Source organism: Corythoichthys intestinalis, chromosome 7, assembly GCF_030265065.1.
Source record: "Corythoichthys intestinalis isolate RoL2023-P3 chromosome 7, ASM3026506v1, whole genome shotgun sequence".
NCBI classification, from domain to species: domain Eukaryota; kingdom Metazoa; phylum Chordata; class Actinopteri; order Syngnathiformes; family Syngnathidae; genus Corythoichthys; species Corythoichthys intestinalis.
Genome location: NC_080401.1, coordinates 11,864,357 through 11,884,101, shown reverse-complemented (window position 1 = coordinate 11,884,101; position 19,745 = coordinate 11,864,357). Strand labels below are relative to the sequence as shown.

The 19,745-nt window shown below is 37.2% G+C and overlaps 1 protein-coding gene across 3 annotated transcripts in view; it reads left to right on the top strand.

The window, feature by feature from the left end:
* Positions 1-579: 579 nt before the first annotated feature.
* Positions 580-19,745, top strand: part of fam102bb (family with sequence similarity 102 member Bb) — a 44,750-nt gene continuing 25,584 nt past the window's right edge. For 2 of the 3 annotated variants that reach the window (XM_057841637.1, XM_057841638.1), the window contains exon 1: positions 580-846. In XM_057841637.1, the coding sequence (XP_057697620.1) occupies positions 701-846 (146 nt within the window). In that variant the 5' untranslated portion in view covers positions 580-700. Of the gene's footprint in view, positions 847-2,185; positions 2,711-19,745 lie in introns of those variants that run through there. The other variant, XM_057841640.1, reaches the window with a different exon arrangement.

The following is a 19,745-nucleotide window of genomic DNA, read 5'->3' as shown; positions in this document are numbered from 1 at the left end:
CAGTGACTTATTTACAGACACCATTTTTTTCATTGTGACGTAATTTGTTTAATAATTTAAAATATGCGAGTGAATAATTTTTTAAAGTCTTTTTGTTTTTGCAACGAAATATTAGACATCAATTAATGATTCTAAGCTAAAAATGACAGACATTTTGAATAATAAATATAATTACTTACCTTCTTTTTATGGCTGGGTTGAAACAAAAGCGGTTGCGCGATGTCTGTAAACGGGGGGTTTCTAGGGTAAAATGGAGAAATTAAAAATAGTTTGGGGGCTTAATGCTCCATGAATCTGCTATGGCAGCATATAGACATATTGTCCTATCAAACACAACAGTTCTTTTGGCTTAAAATACAGCAGTTTATTTTTAAGAAGTGTGCAAGAGCAGAAACGGCTTTTTCAGTCTTGTCTGTTTTCCTCCCTAAATAAAATTTGTCGATCGTGACTGACACCGACTGAAATTTATTATTTAAGTGTTACATTTATGACCACAATGGAAACAATTTGTAATGTTTTATTTTGAAAAACCCGATTGGGAAGTGCTTTGTGTGCAACATTTTAGCCCACTGACGACGTTTTTGAGCGCTGAACAGTTTCCCCATCCTCCCACAACACATCAGTGACCGTGTTGGCATACGGCGGCACAATGGACGGGAGACGACATTGAACATCCTTCTCAAGATTGCCGACACCGTGCATGGATTTAATGATGATGAAAAAGAAGAAATTCAAATTCAAGGTGGATTTTGAGCTGGACGAACTCTCGTCGGTTCCTTTTGTCAATGGGGTGCTCTTCTGCAAAGTCAGACTCTTGGACGGCGGATTCTCTGAGGAGTCTTCTAGGTGAGATGTTTGGTGTAGCTCTGATTCACAACACCGATTATATTTATTGACACCCACTAGACGTGGCCCACTTAACTCAGGCTAACGATACAAACTCGTATGCCAGACGAAAAGGAACGGCATCTTCTTCACTGCAAAGAATCCAGCATATGCTGTTTTTTTTTTTTTTAACCAGCAAGAACAGTACCAAAACACATCGAATCTATCAAGGTCCTGCTGGATTTGTTGTGATTTGGTAAATTGGTACTGGTCTTGCTGATACAGAAACCAGCATATGTAGGATTTCTTCGCGGGGTGTAATATGTCAACGGTGTTCTGTGTGCCAAAAAAAAAAAAAAAACGGGGGGGGGGGGGGGGGGGGGACATCAAAATAGAGGGAGGGAATCATTTTAGATATAAACATATTTGATTATTGAATCCAAGAAATAGCCATTTCACTTTTTTACCAAATGTGTGATCGCACTGCCATTGAAAGTACTGTGTATAAATAAATCTGCCATGTTTCTGTTTTTCTGAAATACAGTAAACTCAACAAAGTTGATCATGATTCGCCATATCTGCCACGGAGTATTAACCCATTTCATACTTGTTAAAACCAGTGTTGTTAATCTTACTGAAAAAAAGTAATTAATTATAGTTACAAATTACTTCTCCCAAAAAGTAATTGCGTTAGTAACTCAATTACCTGAATGTAAGAGTAATTAGTTACTTGGCAAAGTAATTGGTGATAATTACTTTTTTTTTTCCCTCAAAAAAAAAAAAAAAAAAAAAAAAAAAAAAACATTGGCCACACTATGTGAAGTTTTTTGTGAAGGTTTTTGGTACAATTGGCCCGAGCCCAATTCTTTACCCTAATTTACACTTTACCCTGAATCAACTGTTAAAAGTTGTTAAAATTGGTCCCATTATTGCATTTGTTCCCTTCGTTCTTTCGACATATGAAAGTTTTAAAACTGTTTCATCATTTAAAGATAGATTAAAGTCAAGATTTTGCCGATTTATAAGTATTTTAGATAACAAGTTACTTAGGTTCGCTAGGAAGGTTCTCTACAACAGAGCCGTCCTAAAAAGTCTACTGCTTTAAGATGGCGGCTGTCTACTAACGCATTTAGTGCCATGCAGTGTTGTTAATTTTACTTTAAAAAAGTAATTAATTACAGTTACAAATTACTTCTCCCAAAAAGTAATCGCGTTATTAACTCAGTTACCTGAATGTAAGAGTAATTAGTTACTTTGCAAAGTAACTAGTGATATATATTTTTTTTTCTCAAAAAAAAAAAAAAAACACAGGTCACACAATGTGAAGCTTAAAGGGTTTGGGGGGACAATTGGCCCTAGCCCAATTCTTTACCCTCCACTTAACTAGACACAAGGGTATTGCGATAACTAGCTAGTAACCTTTGCTATGTGTGGAAGTCATTTAAAGTTGTGAATCAATCGTTAAAGTTGTTCAAATTTCTCCCATTATTGCATTAGTTCCCTTCTGTCTACTTTAAACATGTGTAAGTTTAAAAACTGTTTCATCATTTAAAGATAGATTTAAGTTAAGATTTTGCCGATTTAGGAGCATTTTAGATTTAAAAAATTACTTAGGTTCGCTAGGAAGGATCTCAGCATCAGGGCCTTCCTAAATTCCTGAGAGGTGTACTGCTTTAAGATGGCGGCTGTTTACAAACGCATGTAGTCCTTAAAACATGTTGGCAATGCAGCAGTGTCTGTCATCTGCATCTAGTTCTATAATATGATATCTACCGTGTCATGTGGGCGTAGTTTGTCGGCTATGGCTGCAATCAGGTATTATTGGAGCCACCTAGCATCGCGGTTGCAACGGCGTCTTCCCCACTCCTGCTCTGCTCTCGTCCCCGTGAGTCCGTTTCTCTCAGACTTTTTTTTTATTCAACCAACTTAGTAACGCATAGTAACGCACGCCTTTCCCGCCTCAGTAACGGTAACGGCGTTGCCAAGATGAGTAAAGTAATTAATTAGATTACTCATTACTGAAAAAAATAACGCCGTTAGTAACGCCGTTATATTGTAACTATGGAGATAGAATAGTGCCAAAAGAAGTGAGGTTGTAAAATGAAAATTCTTCCTGTAAAATGACCATTTTTAACTAAAAAACACTTGTATTACCGACTTTTTCCTTTTGTAATAAACATGAAAAAAACACAATGTAAAAAATACATTATACAAGTGTTTTTTTTCCAATTACAAGTGATTTTTTTTGTTCTACGGGTGTTTTTTCTTAGCTACAGGTTAAAAAGTTTTGTCTCACCCTTGTCGCGTTTTATGAGACAAAAAAAATACTCGTAACCTAGTTTTAAAATAAAAACATACCTGTAAAATGACTCATCTTAACTAAAAAACACTTGTATTTTAACTAAAAAAACACTTGTATTTCCAAATTTTTTCGTTGTGAAATAAACATGAAAAAACAATATTATAAAATTTCTTCAAGTGTTTTTTTTCCTCATTTACAAGTGATTTTTTTTGTTCTACGGGTGTTTTTTCTTAGCTACAGGTTAAAAAGTTTTGTCTCACCCTTGTCGCGTTTTATGAGACAAAAAAAATACTTGTAACCTAGTTTTAAAATAAAAACATACCTGTAAAATGACTCATCTTAACTAAAAAACACTTGTATTTTAACTAAAAAAACACTTGTATTTCCAAATTTTTCGTTGTGAAATAAACATGAAAAAACAATATTAAAAAATTTCTTCAAGTGTTTTTTTCCCCCATTTACAAGTGATTTTTTTATTTTTCTACAGGTGTTTTTTTCTTTGCTACAGGTGAAAAAGTTTCGTCTCACCCCTTGTGGCGTTTTCTGAGACAAAAGTCACTTGTAACCAAAGATGAAAAAATCTACTTGTACATCGAAATAATATGTTGTAAAACACAAAAATATCATTCCAAGTCGTGGTCAAAAGAAGACGTTAGTTAAGAAAGAACACAATCTAGTGAAGAGTTCTTCGGGTGTTTTATCTTTAATAATCTACAAGTGTTTTCTGAGCATGTACAACTAAATTTCGGCCCAAGCATGTGATGTGAGGCAAAATTCAGACCAATCGGAACGGCGATTGTTCAGGAGGAGGGCGGGACGCTCTGCCATTTCTGTCGTACTCTGCCGTGATGAATAAAGCAAGAAGGAGCAGGTCGGCAATGGTGTGTCCCGCCCTCCTCCTGAACAATCGCCGTTCCGATTGGTCTGAATTTTGCCTCACATCACATGCTTGGGCCGAAATTTAGTTGTACATGCTCAGAAAACACTTGTAGATTATTAAAGATAAAACACCCGAAGAACTATTCACTAGATTGTGTTCTTTCTTAACTAACGTCTTCTTTTGACCACGACTTGGAATGATATTTTTGTGTTTTACAACATATTATTTCGATGTACAAGTAGATTTTTTCATCTTTGGTTACAAGTGACTTTTGTCTCAGAAAACTCCACAAGGGGTGAGACGAAACTTTTTCACCTGTAGCAAAGAAAAAAACACCTGTAGAAAAATAAAAAAATCACTTGTAAATGGGGGAAAAAAACACTTGAAGAAATTTTTTAATATTGTTTTTTCATGTTTATTTCACAACGAAAAATTTGGAAATACAAGTGTTTTTTTAGTTAAAATACAAGTGTTTTTTAGTTAAGATGAGTCATTTTACAGGTATGTTTTTATTTTAAAACTAGGTTACAAGTATTTTTTTTGTCTCATAAAACGCGACAAGGGTGAGACAAAACTTTTTAACCTGTAGCTAAGAAAAAACACCCGTAGAACAAAAAAAATCACTTGTAAATGAGGAAAAAAAACACTTGAAGAAATTTTATAATATTGTTTTTTCATGTTTATTTCACAACGAAAAAATTTGGAAATACAAGTGTTTTTTTAGTTAAAATACAAGTGTTTTTTAGTTAAGATGAGTCATTTTACAGGTATGTTTTTATTTTAAAACTAGGTTACGAGTATTTTTTTTGTCTCATAAAACGCGACAAGGGTGAGACAAAACTTTTTAACCTGTAGCTAAGAAAAAACACCCGTAGAACAAAAAAAATCACTTGTAATTGGAAAAAAAAACACTTGTATAATGTATTTTTTACATTGTGTTTTTTTCATGTTTATTACAAAAGGAAAAAGTCGGTAATACAAGTGTTTTTTAGTTAAAAATGGTCATTTTACAGGAAGAATTTTCATTTTACAACCTCACTTCTTTTGGCACTATTCTATCTCCATAGTAACGCCGTTATTAACAACACTGGTTAAAACTGTCCTTTTCCCATGTCAGTAATTACAGCGTTAACCCTGGAATTTTCTGCAAAGTCGAGACCGAGATTTGAATTTTACGACCCGTTTTACCCACCCTGTTGTCATAAGCTGATTTCAAGGGGGGCCAGGCCCCCCTGGTGGCCGTAATGTGTCATTGCATATAATTGACTTTCCTATGTATATAAAAGTTGTTAAGCAAGAAAACTGCAACAAAAATGAATGAAATGAACAAAAAAATATGTTTTTATAGTGGTTCAAAATTATTTTTCGAACAGATTATGTGACTAGCAACTTTTACTTGCAACGTAATTTGCTTTGCATATAATTTTAAAAAAAAAACAAAAAAATAGGGGAGAGCAATTTTATTTTTCAAATGATTTTGCTCTTTGATTGAAAATATTTGTTTTCATTGAAGCAACTTTTTGGGGGATTAAATGATTTAGACACAAATTTCCTACTCATAATATGGCCCAAACACAAAAAGGATCGCTTCAATCAAAGAAAACTTTTTCAATGAAAAATTAAGTGTTCAAATGCAATTTTTTTTATTTTTTTTTAATCTCAAATATTTTTTTTCACATTCAAAAACTTTTTCCATGATTTAAATTTTTCTTTTCTTGATTGAAGTGATTTTTTTGGGATATATATATATTTTTTGCTTCAATTAAAAAAAAAAAAAAAAAAAAAAAAAAAAAAAAACTAGACTTCAATTTTTTAAAAAAAATCAAAGAATAATAGCTTTCACATGCATTTTTTTTGTTTCAAATTTATTTTTGCATTCAAACTTTTTTTAATGTAGCGACTTTTTTTGGGTTGAAAATATATATTTTGGAACAACTTTTTTTGATTGAATAATAAAGACACAAATCTACCTCCATATGGCTCCACCCAGGGGATACAATTTTTGACTGGGGTAACTACATTGGCACGACACCGGCGGGCGTACCATTTTCAATGGATGACGGTCTTGGGGAAAAGTATTGCCTAAGCAGCCTGATTTAGAATTCCCCTCAAGAATGAGGGGAAACAAAAAACGCTCAGTGTTAACTTATTATTATTATAAATATTCTTTTAAGTTGATTTTATTGCTGACACTGCGTTTCGGGGTCTTCAACATGTTGTGCCCCCCCTGCCCCAAAAGTCAAATTCTGCCTATGCCTGTTTTATATGAGTGTGTAAAAAAAGTGTCAGTTTTAAACCCAATGACTCACTACACCTTCTTTGTAATGAAAGTAGAAAAATGACAGCCTGTCATAATGCAATTTCTGGTTGAAATGGCCACTTTAACCTGAATTGTGGGTTCTGGATAAATGTGGTTCTCTTGTGTTGGGTGAAAAGGCCTTTTTTTGTACAGTTGCCAGTAGGAGTGGGAACCTCTTCTTACCTCACGGTACGATACAATTTGCGATACAAAGCTCACGATAACGATGATCTGACGATATGGCGATACAACGATTATCGATACATTGGTCAGGAAATCATTCTAGGATATTCTACAAACAACTAATAAACAGAAAAACAAGCTTCTGCTGTGAATTGGAATGAGTTTATCACTAGTAGACGTCCAATCCATTTGAACTGGGAGGGTGGCAGCGAATGATCATTCGCTAACATCCCTCCCACTTCAAACGGATTGAACGTCTATGGCCATCAGTGACAGCCAATGCCAGGCAATGAGGTAATTTTGGGCCATTTAACGTCATTTACCTGTTGATTTTCAGTTACTTCCTGTTGATTTTGGGGTATTTCATGGGTCACTTCCTGTTTATTTTGAGTTACAGAACAGGAAGTGACCTGGGAATCACCTAAATGAATAGGCAGTGACTCAAACTCAACAGGAAATGACCTGTAAATGCCCTAAAATGAACAGCAAGTGACCTGTAAATGCCCTGAAAATCGGACAGAATGACTGTGAATGGTCTGGTTTTGAATAAACAAACATTCCCAGTCTAAATGGAACACCGTCAATGCATGAGTTAATTGAGACACTATTATGGTGGAAGATTTTGGTAGCAACTTGTTGGTTCCTTTTTTTTTTTTTTTTTTTTTTAATTTATTTTTTACATTGACACCTTTTTAAAATGGTATCTCAATTCTTGGCAGGAGCATATCGATAACCTTTTTTTCACGATATATCACCATTTCGATATTTTGTCACACCCCTAGTTGCCAGTAGATAACCGGGTTAAAACAACAGCAAAAACAAAATTAGAGCAAAACAATAGTTTGATCAATTCTGAACATATCTCCTCAACTCTTTTGTTATGTCAGCTTCTCAAGAAGCCCTTTCATTGAATGCCTGAAAAGTTTACGCATGTTAAAAACAATGTCCTCTGATGAGCTGATACTGACTGGCAGAGATATTTTAACACTTATTTTAACATTTAACTATATTGTAGTTCTGCGCATCATCTTACATTTGTTTTAGACCCTCACCCAACCACGTCCCCTTTACACCTGCAAACCGGGCTCCCTAAAGGCCCGGTGCAGCCGTACCCATCTAAGCTCTGCCCTGATATGCCCTAAAAACTTTCTAAAAATTATTACTGGGAACAGAAGTGTGAGCAATGAAATAGGTTATTTCCTCCATTATTGTTTTAAATTAGGGCTGTCAAACGATTAAAATTTTTAATCAAGTTAATTACAGCGTAAAAATTAATTAATCGTAATTAATCGCAATTCAAACCATCTATAAAATATGCCACATTTTTCTGTAAATTATTGTTGGAATGAAAAGATAAGACACAAGACGGATACAGTGCTGCTCAAAAGTTTGTGAACCCCCTCAACATTTTGGAATTTTCTATTATTTCAACCTGATTTCCTAATCAATCAATTCAGTAGTTTTTTTTTGTTTTTTTAACAGTTGTGTTGTCGAGACTAAATTAAAAAGAGTTTTCATCAACTGATGTAGGTGCAAAATTGAACTGTTTGGTCACAACCAAAACCGCCATGTCTGGCGAAAAGTCAACACTGCATACCACCAAAAGAACCTTCTCCCAACAGTGAAGCATGGAGGTGGGAATGTCAAGATCTGGGCTTGCTTTTCATCCTCAGGACCTGGACAACCCACATAGTCCAGGGAATCATGAATTCTGAGGAATATTGTCAAATCCTAGAACATAACCTGACGCCATCTGTTTTGAAGTTAAAGCTTGGCAGAAGGTGGATCATGCAACATGATAATGATCCAAAGCATTCCAGCAATACAACCAAGGAATGGCTGAAAAAGAAGAAGATTCGTGTTCTGGACTGGCCCAGTCAAAGTCCTGACCTAAATCCCATTGAAATGCTATGGCGGGACCTGAAGCGAGCAGTTCATGCCAGACGCCCATCAAACCTCTCTCAACTGACTGCGTTCTGCAAGGAAGAATGGGCAAAAATCCCCCAAAGTAGATGTGAGAGGCTGATTAGTCACTACAGAAACCGTTTGGTTGAGGTAATCTCTGCAAAAGGAGGCGCAATATCCTATTAACTGAAGGGGTTCACATACTTTTGCACACATGATATCTGAGTTTTTCTTAAATCAACCACTTTTGTTAAATAAAGAATGACAATATAACTATTTCTTTTGTTTCAGTCCATTATTTGGAATGTCAGTATTGTGGATTTGGGTATAACTTAACATTTAATAAGGTTATTTTAGTTTTTTTTACAAAAAATCTGACCATCGCTGTGGGGTTCACAAACTTTCGAGCAGCACTGTATATACATTCAACATACGGTACATAAGTACCGTATTTGTTTATTATAACAATAAATCAACAAGATGGCATAACATTATTAATATTCTCTTAAAGCAATCCATGGATAGAAAAACTTGTAGTTCTTAAAAGATAAATGTTAGTACAAGTTATAGAAATTTTATATAAAAACCCCTCTTAATGTTTTCGTTTTAAAATTTAAATATTTAAAATTTGTAAAATTTTCAATCAAAAAATAAACTAGTAGCTCGCCATTGTTGATGTCATTACACCACGCTCACTCCCCAAACCCATAAAATCATTTGGACTCAAGCGCCAGCAGAGGGCGCCAAACAACAAAAAACAAGTAACAAGTAGCAAGCGGACATTACACTGCTGTCATTTTTATCTGAGCGGGGCATGTGCGTTAATTGCGTCAAATATTTTAACGTGATTAATTTTTAAAAAATTAATTACCGCCCGTTAACACGATCATTTTGACAGCCCTATTTTAAATATGAATTTGCTTGTTGTAAGGGGTTTTAAAGGCCATCTGAATTGCTCATTGCATGTTTGTTTTATGACATCTAGCCTATATTAAATATAGAATTTAAAAGATAATTATACATTTATAAAAATTTCCACAAAATTTCAATGTCCTTTCATCTGAAAAGGACAGACGAATAAATCCTGGTAGTAAGTACTGTACAATATAAGGATATATATCGCCAAAACAATAAACATTTCTATCATATAAGATGTGTCTATCTCAATCATTAGCTCTCCTCGAGAATTGGTCAATTAGCATGTAATCTACACAGAAAACATTACTCATTCCAAAATCAATATTATTTAATTTATTGTTGATTATACTATAATAACTTAATATACAGCAATCTTCAAATTCAAAGCCACTCACAAGTATTAGTAGATAATTCGATATTTTTACATTTGCGCAAAAATATGTATGCTACTGTGCTGATTGTGTTTACACTGAATATTTTAGATTGCAGCACTACTTGATGCGTTTAACATTTGTGGCAGGTTAGTTTAATGTCCTCTCAAAAATAAAGTGGGGGGGGAACTGTCATAACTGTTGTATAATCTTTCACCAAATAATTAGATATGCAATATCTGGCAGTATCTTTCTTTCCTTTGATACACCAGTTTACATGGTTCTGAGAGTGGCTATTGACAATATACAGGGTTGTCATTGCACCACTACACGATAACGGCTATTAGTAGACATCACATCAGAATGCTCTGACATTTACTTGCTCGGAATTCAGAGATTGTCCCGATCCCAAATTTTCGTTTTTATGGCATTATATTTTGATGACAGTATTTTTTAGCATTCTCACAGCATCTGAGGGAGCTGCAAATGTGATCATGTATGATATAATTTTAGGGTGTTCACTTATTAACACTAATAAACTGGAATGAGCCGTGAAGTGAAAAATTTAAATTAGTTCACACAGCAAGGGCATTGCCTATGATTACGAACAAAGGCTCAATATCTTCCCAGTATATTTTATGAATTGTTCGAGTTAGCCACTTTTACCCTACTCTCTGGTACCATTATCCACAAGAGAAATGCATCTGCACAAAAAGCCAGGCTGAATGCACCTCGAGGTATTGCATTTACTGAATTCACATAGTGGCAGAAATGACTCAGACAATCTGGGGATTTTGATGACTCACTTAATGTCAGCCTACTATTCAACAATAATAATACATTTTATTTCAGAGCGCCTTTCAAACACTCAATGACACTGTACAATAGAGATTAAAAATCAACAAACGTAAATTAAAAGCAGGATATACAAATTAACAGCAGGATAAAAGCAAAAGAAAATTAGGACGTCGAGATAAAACGGAGATAAAGATCAAGATGGGTAAGCAAGGTTGAACAGGTGAGTTTTGAGTCAGGATTTGAAAAGTGACAGGGTGGCAATGCGGCAGTTACTCATAAACAAATGAAGACAAAGTTTATTACTGCATTTTATTCTACAGTATTATTTTTAGTTTTTCAGTGTTTGGTGCTGAGCAGGCCAAAAGCTAAACCTTGGTTCCAGTAGTTGAGAAATCCGGTATAACATTTCTTTCTTTTTTTTCCACATATTGAGGGAATTCTGTAGAAATAGCGAGATAACACTACTCATCACAAGAACGCATACTGTGAATGGTAGTGGTAATTGGCAACATTATGTTTTGTAAAAAACTGAAGGTGAAGACAAATTTCTGTTTTATTGTATGTCCAAAAGCACACTAACAAATCAACAAAAAACAACATCACCAGAAAAACAAACACTTTTGAAAGGGTACAGCTAGAATACAGACACACAGTGGATCCATCTGTGCAGTGACCTAAAGGAGCATGTGCCCAAGAGGTACCAAGTGCTCGAGCAAGGAACAATAGGCAAACCTTGCCAGGTCAAGATGTGCTCTGCCCAAAAATATTCATACGTATACCGTATTTTCCGCAATGTAAGGCGCAACTTAGCCTTCAACGTTCTCAATAGCTGATAGTGCGCCTTATAATCAGATGTGCCCTCTATATGGCTCAATATTAGTTAATCATGGCATGGCATTCCTTTTACCGCAACTTCATCTAGTGCAGTACTTCTCAAATAGTGGGGCGCGCCCCCGCAGGCGCAGAGCGATGCCAGGGGTGGCGCATGTGACCTTGGGGAACATCCTTTTTTTTTCTCACTTTTTGCCATACTAGAATAAAGTGTACTTGCGCATCCACTCAGTCGGTGGCAGTGGCGCTCTCATTTTCAAAGTGCGCGCAGTATTTTTGAAGTAAGCAAGAGCACACGGACGAGAGATATGAAGAGCTGTGCGCCGTTTTCGAAAGCCGTCTACACCTGCGGCATCCGGCCGGACTCACGCAGCGCAGTCTTCTCCGGTTCTCACGTGTCCGCCCGAGACGTGCCATTTTCGGCTTGGGATCGTCACGACGACCGCCGTCACCTATGGTTCTCCCTCGGCTGCCGAGAATGCGCTTTTTTCGGGCCGTTTGCCTTTTGGCTTTGACATTTAATACAGTGGTAGGTGAGGAAAGACCACTGTTTACTGTGTCTAAAAATGATTATAGCGGACAGCCGGAAGCCAAATCAATTAAGACGCCACTTAAAGACATTAGACCCCAATCTCATTGATAAGCCGCTTGGTTGTTTTTCAGCGAAAACGTGCCGAATATTGCCAATAATCGTCCCGCTTTGTCAGCGTTATACAAGTAAACCAGTGAGCACTGTTAGCATGCTCCGTGGAAAATAACCCCACACTATTGCAAACTGGAGGTGCTAATGTGAGCAGCGAAAATAAAAACTGTCCTTTTGTCCAAAGACACCCCCCTTTCTATTTAGTTTTGTTTTTTTCAGTCAAATTTTTTGGCATATTGTCCTCATGAGTTAATGTTTCTAATCAATTTGAATTTGTTATTATTTACTGATTTTATTTTTGATGATCAAATGTTAAAAATGTACCTTGAGTGTATTTTTACAGTTTGGATGTGACTTTTTTTTTTTTTTCAAATTCAGGCAAATTGATGCGCGTTAAGTCTTTTCTGTTACAAACAAAACAATGTTGATAAAGTTATACTTTATAAGTTGATCTCTGTTATTTTCTGTAATAGAAAAAAATGACAATATGAGGCAGAGACGAAGTTATAATAGTAATATTATAGACAAATGATACTATTTACAGTGGCGGCAGAATTTGGGGGGGCGCGAAACATTTACGTCTTTCTTAGGGGGGGCGTAACAGAAAATAATTGAGAAACACTGATCTAGTGGATGCATAATGCAACTCCAACAACTACGACTACATAGTTGATGTAAACCGTGTTTTTTTTTTTTTAAACATTACGTCTATATTGAAATTCCTATCCAATTTTTCAACCTCGTATTTGTTTTTAATTTTGTACGTTGTTTAAAATTGAATTTTTGTTCTTTATTTTGTGTAATCAAGTTAAACAAAATATTTGTATACCCAGACTGACAGGGCTCCAACATGCTAAGAAGCGTTGTGAGCTGCAGCACATGTTAACAAGCCTGAATTCCCCTAGTGCAGTGTACAGCTGGCTGGGAGTTCCCTCTGTAACCCTGTTACATTTATCAGCCTCAGGATAAAGTCAGCACTCACACATCTGCTGCTTTTTATTTTAAGTGAAGGCAGGCTTCGAATTTCCAGTAAGAGATTTTATGTTTGCGCTTTAATATCATGACTCTGTATCTTTCTTAATTGTTGTCACAGTACAGTACAACAAACTGGCAAATGTGCGACACATTTGTGATGTTACATGTCATATTTTTCTTGAACTCATCAATCAATCAATCAATCAATCAACTTTATTTGTATAGCACATTTAAAAATCCGCCAAGGAGACCAAAGTGCTTTACATAGCAAAACACAGCAAAATAAGTCAACTTTGAAAGATAAAACAAACACATAAAATAAAATAAATAAAAGACGAGGTCATAAACTGTCATTGCACATTAAAAGCTGAAGAAAAATAAAATGTTTTAAGACGTGATTTAAAATCCGTAAGTGAGGGGGCCTGTCTAATAGTAAGTGGTAATTGGTTCCACAGCCTGGGCGCCATCACCGCAAATGCACGGTCACCCCTAAGCTTCAGCCTTGATCTTGGGACTACTAGAAGCAGGTGGTCAGCTGATCTGAGGGTTCTGGTTGGACTGTAAGGCTGAAGCAGTTCTGACAAATATGGCGGCGCAAGATTATTCAAACATTTAAAAACAAATAATAATATCTTAAAATGTATTCGGTAATGTACCGGGAGCCAGTGAAGAGATGCTAAAATTGGGGTGATATGTTCACGCCTGCGGGTTCTAGTTAGGAGTCGAGCAGCAGAGTTTTGTACAAGTTGCAGACGGGCCAGTGCCGCCCGACCGACACCTGCATACAAAGAATTACCGCAATCCAGCCGAGTTGTGACAAAAGCATGAATCAATTTTTCCATATCAGAGCGTGAAACAATAGATTTCACCTTAGCAATCTGGCGAAGCTGATAAAAACAGTCCCGAACAACACAAGAAATCTGCTTCTCAAATTTAAAATCAGCATCAAATTGGACCCCTAGATTTTTGACATAATTCTTAAGAAACGGAGACAATAAACCGAGGTCAACATTCAGGGAGGCCTGGCTACTCGGTTTGAACACCATGACTTCAGACTTACTGTCATTCAAACTTAAAAAATTACATGAGAGCCACGACTTTATATCGTTGAGGCATTCAATAAGTTGACAGAAAGTGCCATTCTGCGCCAATGGAAAATAGATCTGACAGTCATCAGCATACAAATGAAATGAAACACCATGTTTTCTAAAAACAGAACCAAGAGGCAATAAATAAAGTGAAAATAAAAGAGGGCCGAGAACAGATCCCTGGGGAACCCCATGTGGAAGCGATGCCTTTTTGGACATGAAATTGCCCATTTTCACACAAAAACTCCGTTCATTTAGGTAAGACTTAAACCATTCAAGAGCGACACCTTGAATACCCACACTGTGTTCAAGACGAGAAATTAAAATCTGATGGTCTACGGTATCAAATGCTGCAGATAAATCTAAAAGAACTAAAACAACAAACTTGCCAGAGTCTGTTGCCAGAAGTATATCATTTGATACTCTTAAAAGTGCCGACTCAGTGCTGTGGAGGGATTTAAAACCAGACTGGAATGGTTCCGAAATCTGGTTTTCTTCAAGGAATGGTAGCAGCTGACTATAGATAACCTTTTCTAGTATTTTGGAGATGTACAGTATGGAAGATGAGAAATGGGCCTAAAATTTGAACAGAGGGTGGAGTCTAGGCCTCTTTTCTTCAATAAAGGTTCTACTACTGCATGCTTAAAGTCACATGGATATGTGCCAGTAAGGAGACTACAGTTAATAATTTTTAAGACGTGTGGATCAATGATGTCAAAAACCTCTTTAAATAAGCGAGGGGGAATTACATCGGAGGGGGAACCGGAGGGCTTTATATTACTAACAATGTTTTCGACCAAAGAAGAAGAAACTTGCTCAAACTGGGCGAAAACAGATGAACAGCGCATGGGAACGGAGGAATCATTGCAAAATGGTGAAATAGAGGCTCTAGTTGTAGCAACTCTGTCAATAAAGAATTGAAGAAAGCGGTCACATTTTTCATTTGATGCATCAGGATCTAGGGAAATTGGAGCATCGAGGACAGAATTGATAGTTTTGAAGAGAGCACGGGGATTATTACTACTAGCAATAATTTCCGATAGGTACTTGTGCTTCTCAGCTTTCACAGTCTTCTGATATTTCACCAAGCAGTCTTTTAGGATCTCCCAGGAAACGTGCAGCTTGTCCTTTTTCCAAGAGCGCTCCGCTCTCCTGCACTCTCGTCTGGCGGTGCGAGTGACGTCATTAAGCCAGGGCTCCGGTGCTGGTTTGACGTGCCGATTTTTTAGGGGAGCGATCGTGTCCAATGTTCGTAAGCAAACAGTATTAAAAGAAGCAACCAGCTCGTCAGTATTTAAACTCTCGGGTGAATGAGGGAGATCGTTGCTTATATCCAAAAAAGTCGATGAGAAAAGAGCTGGAGAGGAGGAGTGAAATGTGCGACAGCGTTTTGGGGGTGCGCAAAGTTTAGCTTCCCGCCGAATAGGAACGTCAAATAAAATGGGCATGTGGTCTGAAAATACTGCATCATGAATGTTCAGATTGGACACACACAACCCATGCGATAGCACCAAATCAAGCGTGTGGCCGAGTTGATGGGTAGGTCCGACCACCGATTGGACAAGATTAAAAGAGTCAATAACATTTAAGAAGCTGCCGGAGATTGGCTCATCAGGGCAACAGACATGAATGTTAAAATCCCCAAGAATGAGGACACGATCATATTTTGGTAAAATTTCAGCCAAGAATTCAGCAAAGTCACTTAAAAAATCCTTGTTGTACTTGGGTGGTCGGTAAATGACAGCACACAGTACAGCGTGCCAGCGACCAATTTCGAACAGGCAGTGCTCAAAAGTCACGCAGGGTGCTTGCAGGCTGATCGGCCGGCTTTTAAAAGAATCTTTAAAAACAACTGCTACTCCACCTCCTTTTCGACCCTCAGCTCGCGGCGAGTTAAAATAGCAGCATTCCGGTGGTAACAGCTCGGACAACTCATATTGTATAGCAGAGGTGTTCATTACATCAATCGTGATCGATCAGTCGATTGCAACTGTAGTTTGGATAGATCGCGGCATCAAACAAATATATGGCGGAAAACACTCAGGTGACTTGAAGTTCCACTCTGAGACCCCCAATTTGGCCAAATTTCAAAATTGTCCGATATGCATGTGAGATACATCATTGGAAGGCTTAAAATCTCAATTTTCTGGGGCAAGAAACATTTTGAACAGGAGGGCATTTAAAAATTTTTTTTTTTTTGACAGCGAAACCCTATCTGGAAGTGAGAACATGAAAGAGCAGAATTAAAGACGCCCCGACTTTAATAAGATATTATCGCGTACTTACCTTGTTTCGATCCAAAAACTCCATGTAGCATTTTAAACATTTTAATATTGTATACAGTATGTACTTACTTACATAATTGAACTTATCATTTTGGATATCATGATTAATCGTCACCCAACATTAAATACAATTTGATCGAAAATATGGAAAGCAAATTTCTGCCAGTAAGTTATTTTAAATTTATTTTTTATGGATTTATTTTAGTGGGCGGGAAACTCATTTCTACCTAAAAGCTATTATATGTGGCGGGAAAGACTCAGGTGACTGACTAAAAAATTAAACAGCAAAACCTTAACTGGAGGTGAGAGCAAACACTCAGGTGACTTGAAGTTCCGCTCTGAGACCCCCAATTTGGCAAAATTTCAAAATTGTCCTATTTGCATGTGTGATACATCATTGGAAAGCTTAAAATCTCACTTTTCTGGGGGAAGAAAAAATTGAACATGAGGGCATTTAAAAAAAATAAATAAATAGAAAATTAAACAGGCGGCACGGTGGCTGAGTGGTTAGCACGTCTGCCTCACAGTTCTAAGATCAAGGGTTCAATCCCGGGCTTCGGCCTTCCTGTGTGGAGTTTGCATGTTCTCCCCGTGCCTGCGTGGGTTTCCTCCGGGAACTCCGGTTTCCTCCCACATCCCAAAAACATGCTTGGTAGGCTGATTGAACACTCTAAATTGTCCGTAGGTATGAGTGTGTGCGTGAATGGTTGTATGTCTCCTTGTGCCCTGCACTTGGCTGGCAACCAGTTCAGGGTGTCCCCTGCCTACTGCCCTGGGTTAGCTGGGATAGGCTCCAGCACCTCCGCGACCCTCGTGAGGAAAAGCGGCATGGAAAATGAATGAATGAATGAATTAAACAGCAAAACCTTAACTGGAGGTGAGAGCACGCGAGAGCATTAAAGACGCCACGATTTTGACGAGATATTATCGCATACTTGCCTTGTTTCAATCCAAAAACTCCATGTAGCATGTATCACTGAGTGTCAAGACACAGCTGTGAATGGCCACAGCTGGATTTTTGGGGGAGTTTAAGGGCGAAACATGGTAATATAACAAGGGTCGCGATGCAGAAATCGCAGACACCAAGGAGTTTTAGATTTTCATATATTTACCCTTTTAAACATTTTTTTCCCAATTTGTCTTTGTTTTGATCGAATATTTATCATTTAACATATCGGCGAAAATGCGACAGTAACAAAAAAATACAATTAAGCGATAGTTATGAGGTAGATATCCGTGACTTTTTTACAGACACCATTTTTTTTCATTTTATTCAATTTTTATGTTTAAAAATACAATTACTTACCTTCTTTTTATGGCCAGGTTGAAACAAAAGCGGTTGCGCAATGTCTGTAAACGGGGGTTTCCAGGGTAAAACGGACAAATTAAAAATAGTTAGAGGACTTAATGCGCCATGAATCTGCTATGGCAGCATATAGATATATTTTTCTATCAAACACAACAGTTCTTTTGGCTTAAAATACAGCAGTTTTTATTTTAAAGAGGGGTGCAAGAGCAGAAATTGCTTTTTCAGCGTCTGTGTTTTCCGCAATGTACATTTTTTGAAGGCCAAAAAAGGCTTAATGATGTTTTGTTGTGCAATATTGCTGCTGTTGAGCCTTTTTGGCGGCCACCCAAAAAATAATACACAAATAATGTTGAATTGTATTGACAAATTAAAAAAGAAGCCTATCATCCAGTCAAATGACTGAATTTTATTCATTTTTTTACCCACACTTAGGTCACTGTGTGTGTTAAAACAACGGCTTTAAGTGCAGCAAAGCTAACAAGCTATTAGCTCGCAACTTATATTGCTGCTTAGCTCTTTAGGCGCAACCAAAAAAACAGACCGCAAGAGGTTGTCTCCTTGAAAAGTAGATGTTAGAGCAACCCTGCTGTACAGTATTTCCCAGATCTCCCATACACTGTACGCAAATTGTCAACTACTGTATATGAAGTATAGTTAGTCTAAAATGAATGGGTCTGAATAAATGGACAGAAGGGATCCAGTGTGGTGTGTGGGCGATGATGCTAGTGAGAGAAGCCATGCTGTGTATCATTTCGCTGCCCACGCATGCAGACCGTTTTTCCTTTCACTTCAGGTATTCTGTTTCTCATCAATTGATATTGCTTTTTGTGAACCCCCACTCAATGGTAGAGAATGCATTTCTCTCATTCCTCTGCAGTTAATGTTACGATGGATCATAGATCAAACCATAAAATATTGGATTTTGCCCAGCATCAGTGATGAACACAAAAGCTGCGTGTTAGCATCATCCAACAGTTCAGATGTAATGAATTCAGCGACACAGAGGCTCATGTCGATGCTTTGTTAGCATTTTAGATTTTCCTTCACCAAAATTGATACTTTTGTACCTAGACGTTATTCTTAATTGAGACGACCATCCATTTTCCCCTCTTATTTTTTTCTTTTCTTCTGGGAAGCTGAACTCTATTTAGTTGGTGCAAGAAGTGGGGTACACCCTGGTCTGAACAAATTATTAGTAGTGTTTCACTGATACCAATTTTTCTCCCCCTATACCAATACCTGGCTGTGCAGTATCGGCCGATACCGATACCATACAGATACCACTTTGTTTGAAATGTATATACATATATATGCCGGAAAACACAGACAAGACTGAAAAAGCAGTTTCTGCTCTTGCACCCTTCTTTTAAATAAACTGCTGTATTTTAAGCCAAAAAAACTTATGTTTGATAAAACAATATGTCTATATGCTGCCATAGCAGATTCATGGCGCATTAAGCCCCCAAACTATTTTTAATTTCTCCGTTTTGCCCTGGAAACAACCGTTTACAGACGTCACGCAACAGCTTTTGTTTCAACCCAGCCATAAAAAAAATGTAAGTACCGTATTTTTCGGACTATAAGTCGCGTTTTTTTTTTCATATTTTGGCTGGGGGTGCGACTTATACTCAGGAGCGACTTATGTGTGGAATTATTAACACATTATGATATAATTTCATGTTATTTTGGTGTTTTGCATTGACACTGATGGTTTTGTAAAGTTGTTAGCATGTTCTTATGCTATAGTTATCTGAATAACTCTTTATAGCTATGGCCACGTTCGCGTTCTGCCTTTGGCAGTGTATGTTCAATTGTATTATTGACTTTTTTATCTTGAAATGGATGCATTTAGTTTGTGGCGCTTTCACGCCCACGTGAGGGCGCACTCGCACTTGTTTACGTGACACGCCAGAAGAAGACGGACAGCTACGTTGCTCTGAGTGAGTGAGTGGGCGAGTTAGCTAGAGAGAATAGACGGATGCGAACCTACTTTCATTGTTTATGCTTTTAAATAATCTCTACAGAGGCAACGCCTGCGTGTATCATCTTTTCTGTTGTTGTTGTGTGTTTTCCACCCGCGATCGGACACTTAGAGCCAGTTGTGTGGTTGTTTGAACGATGTGCTAATGATAG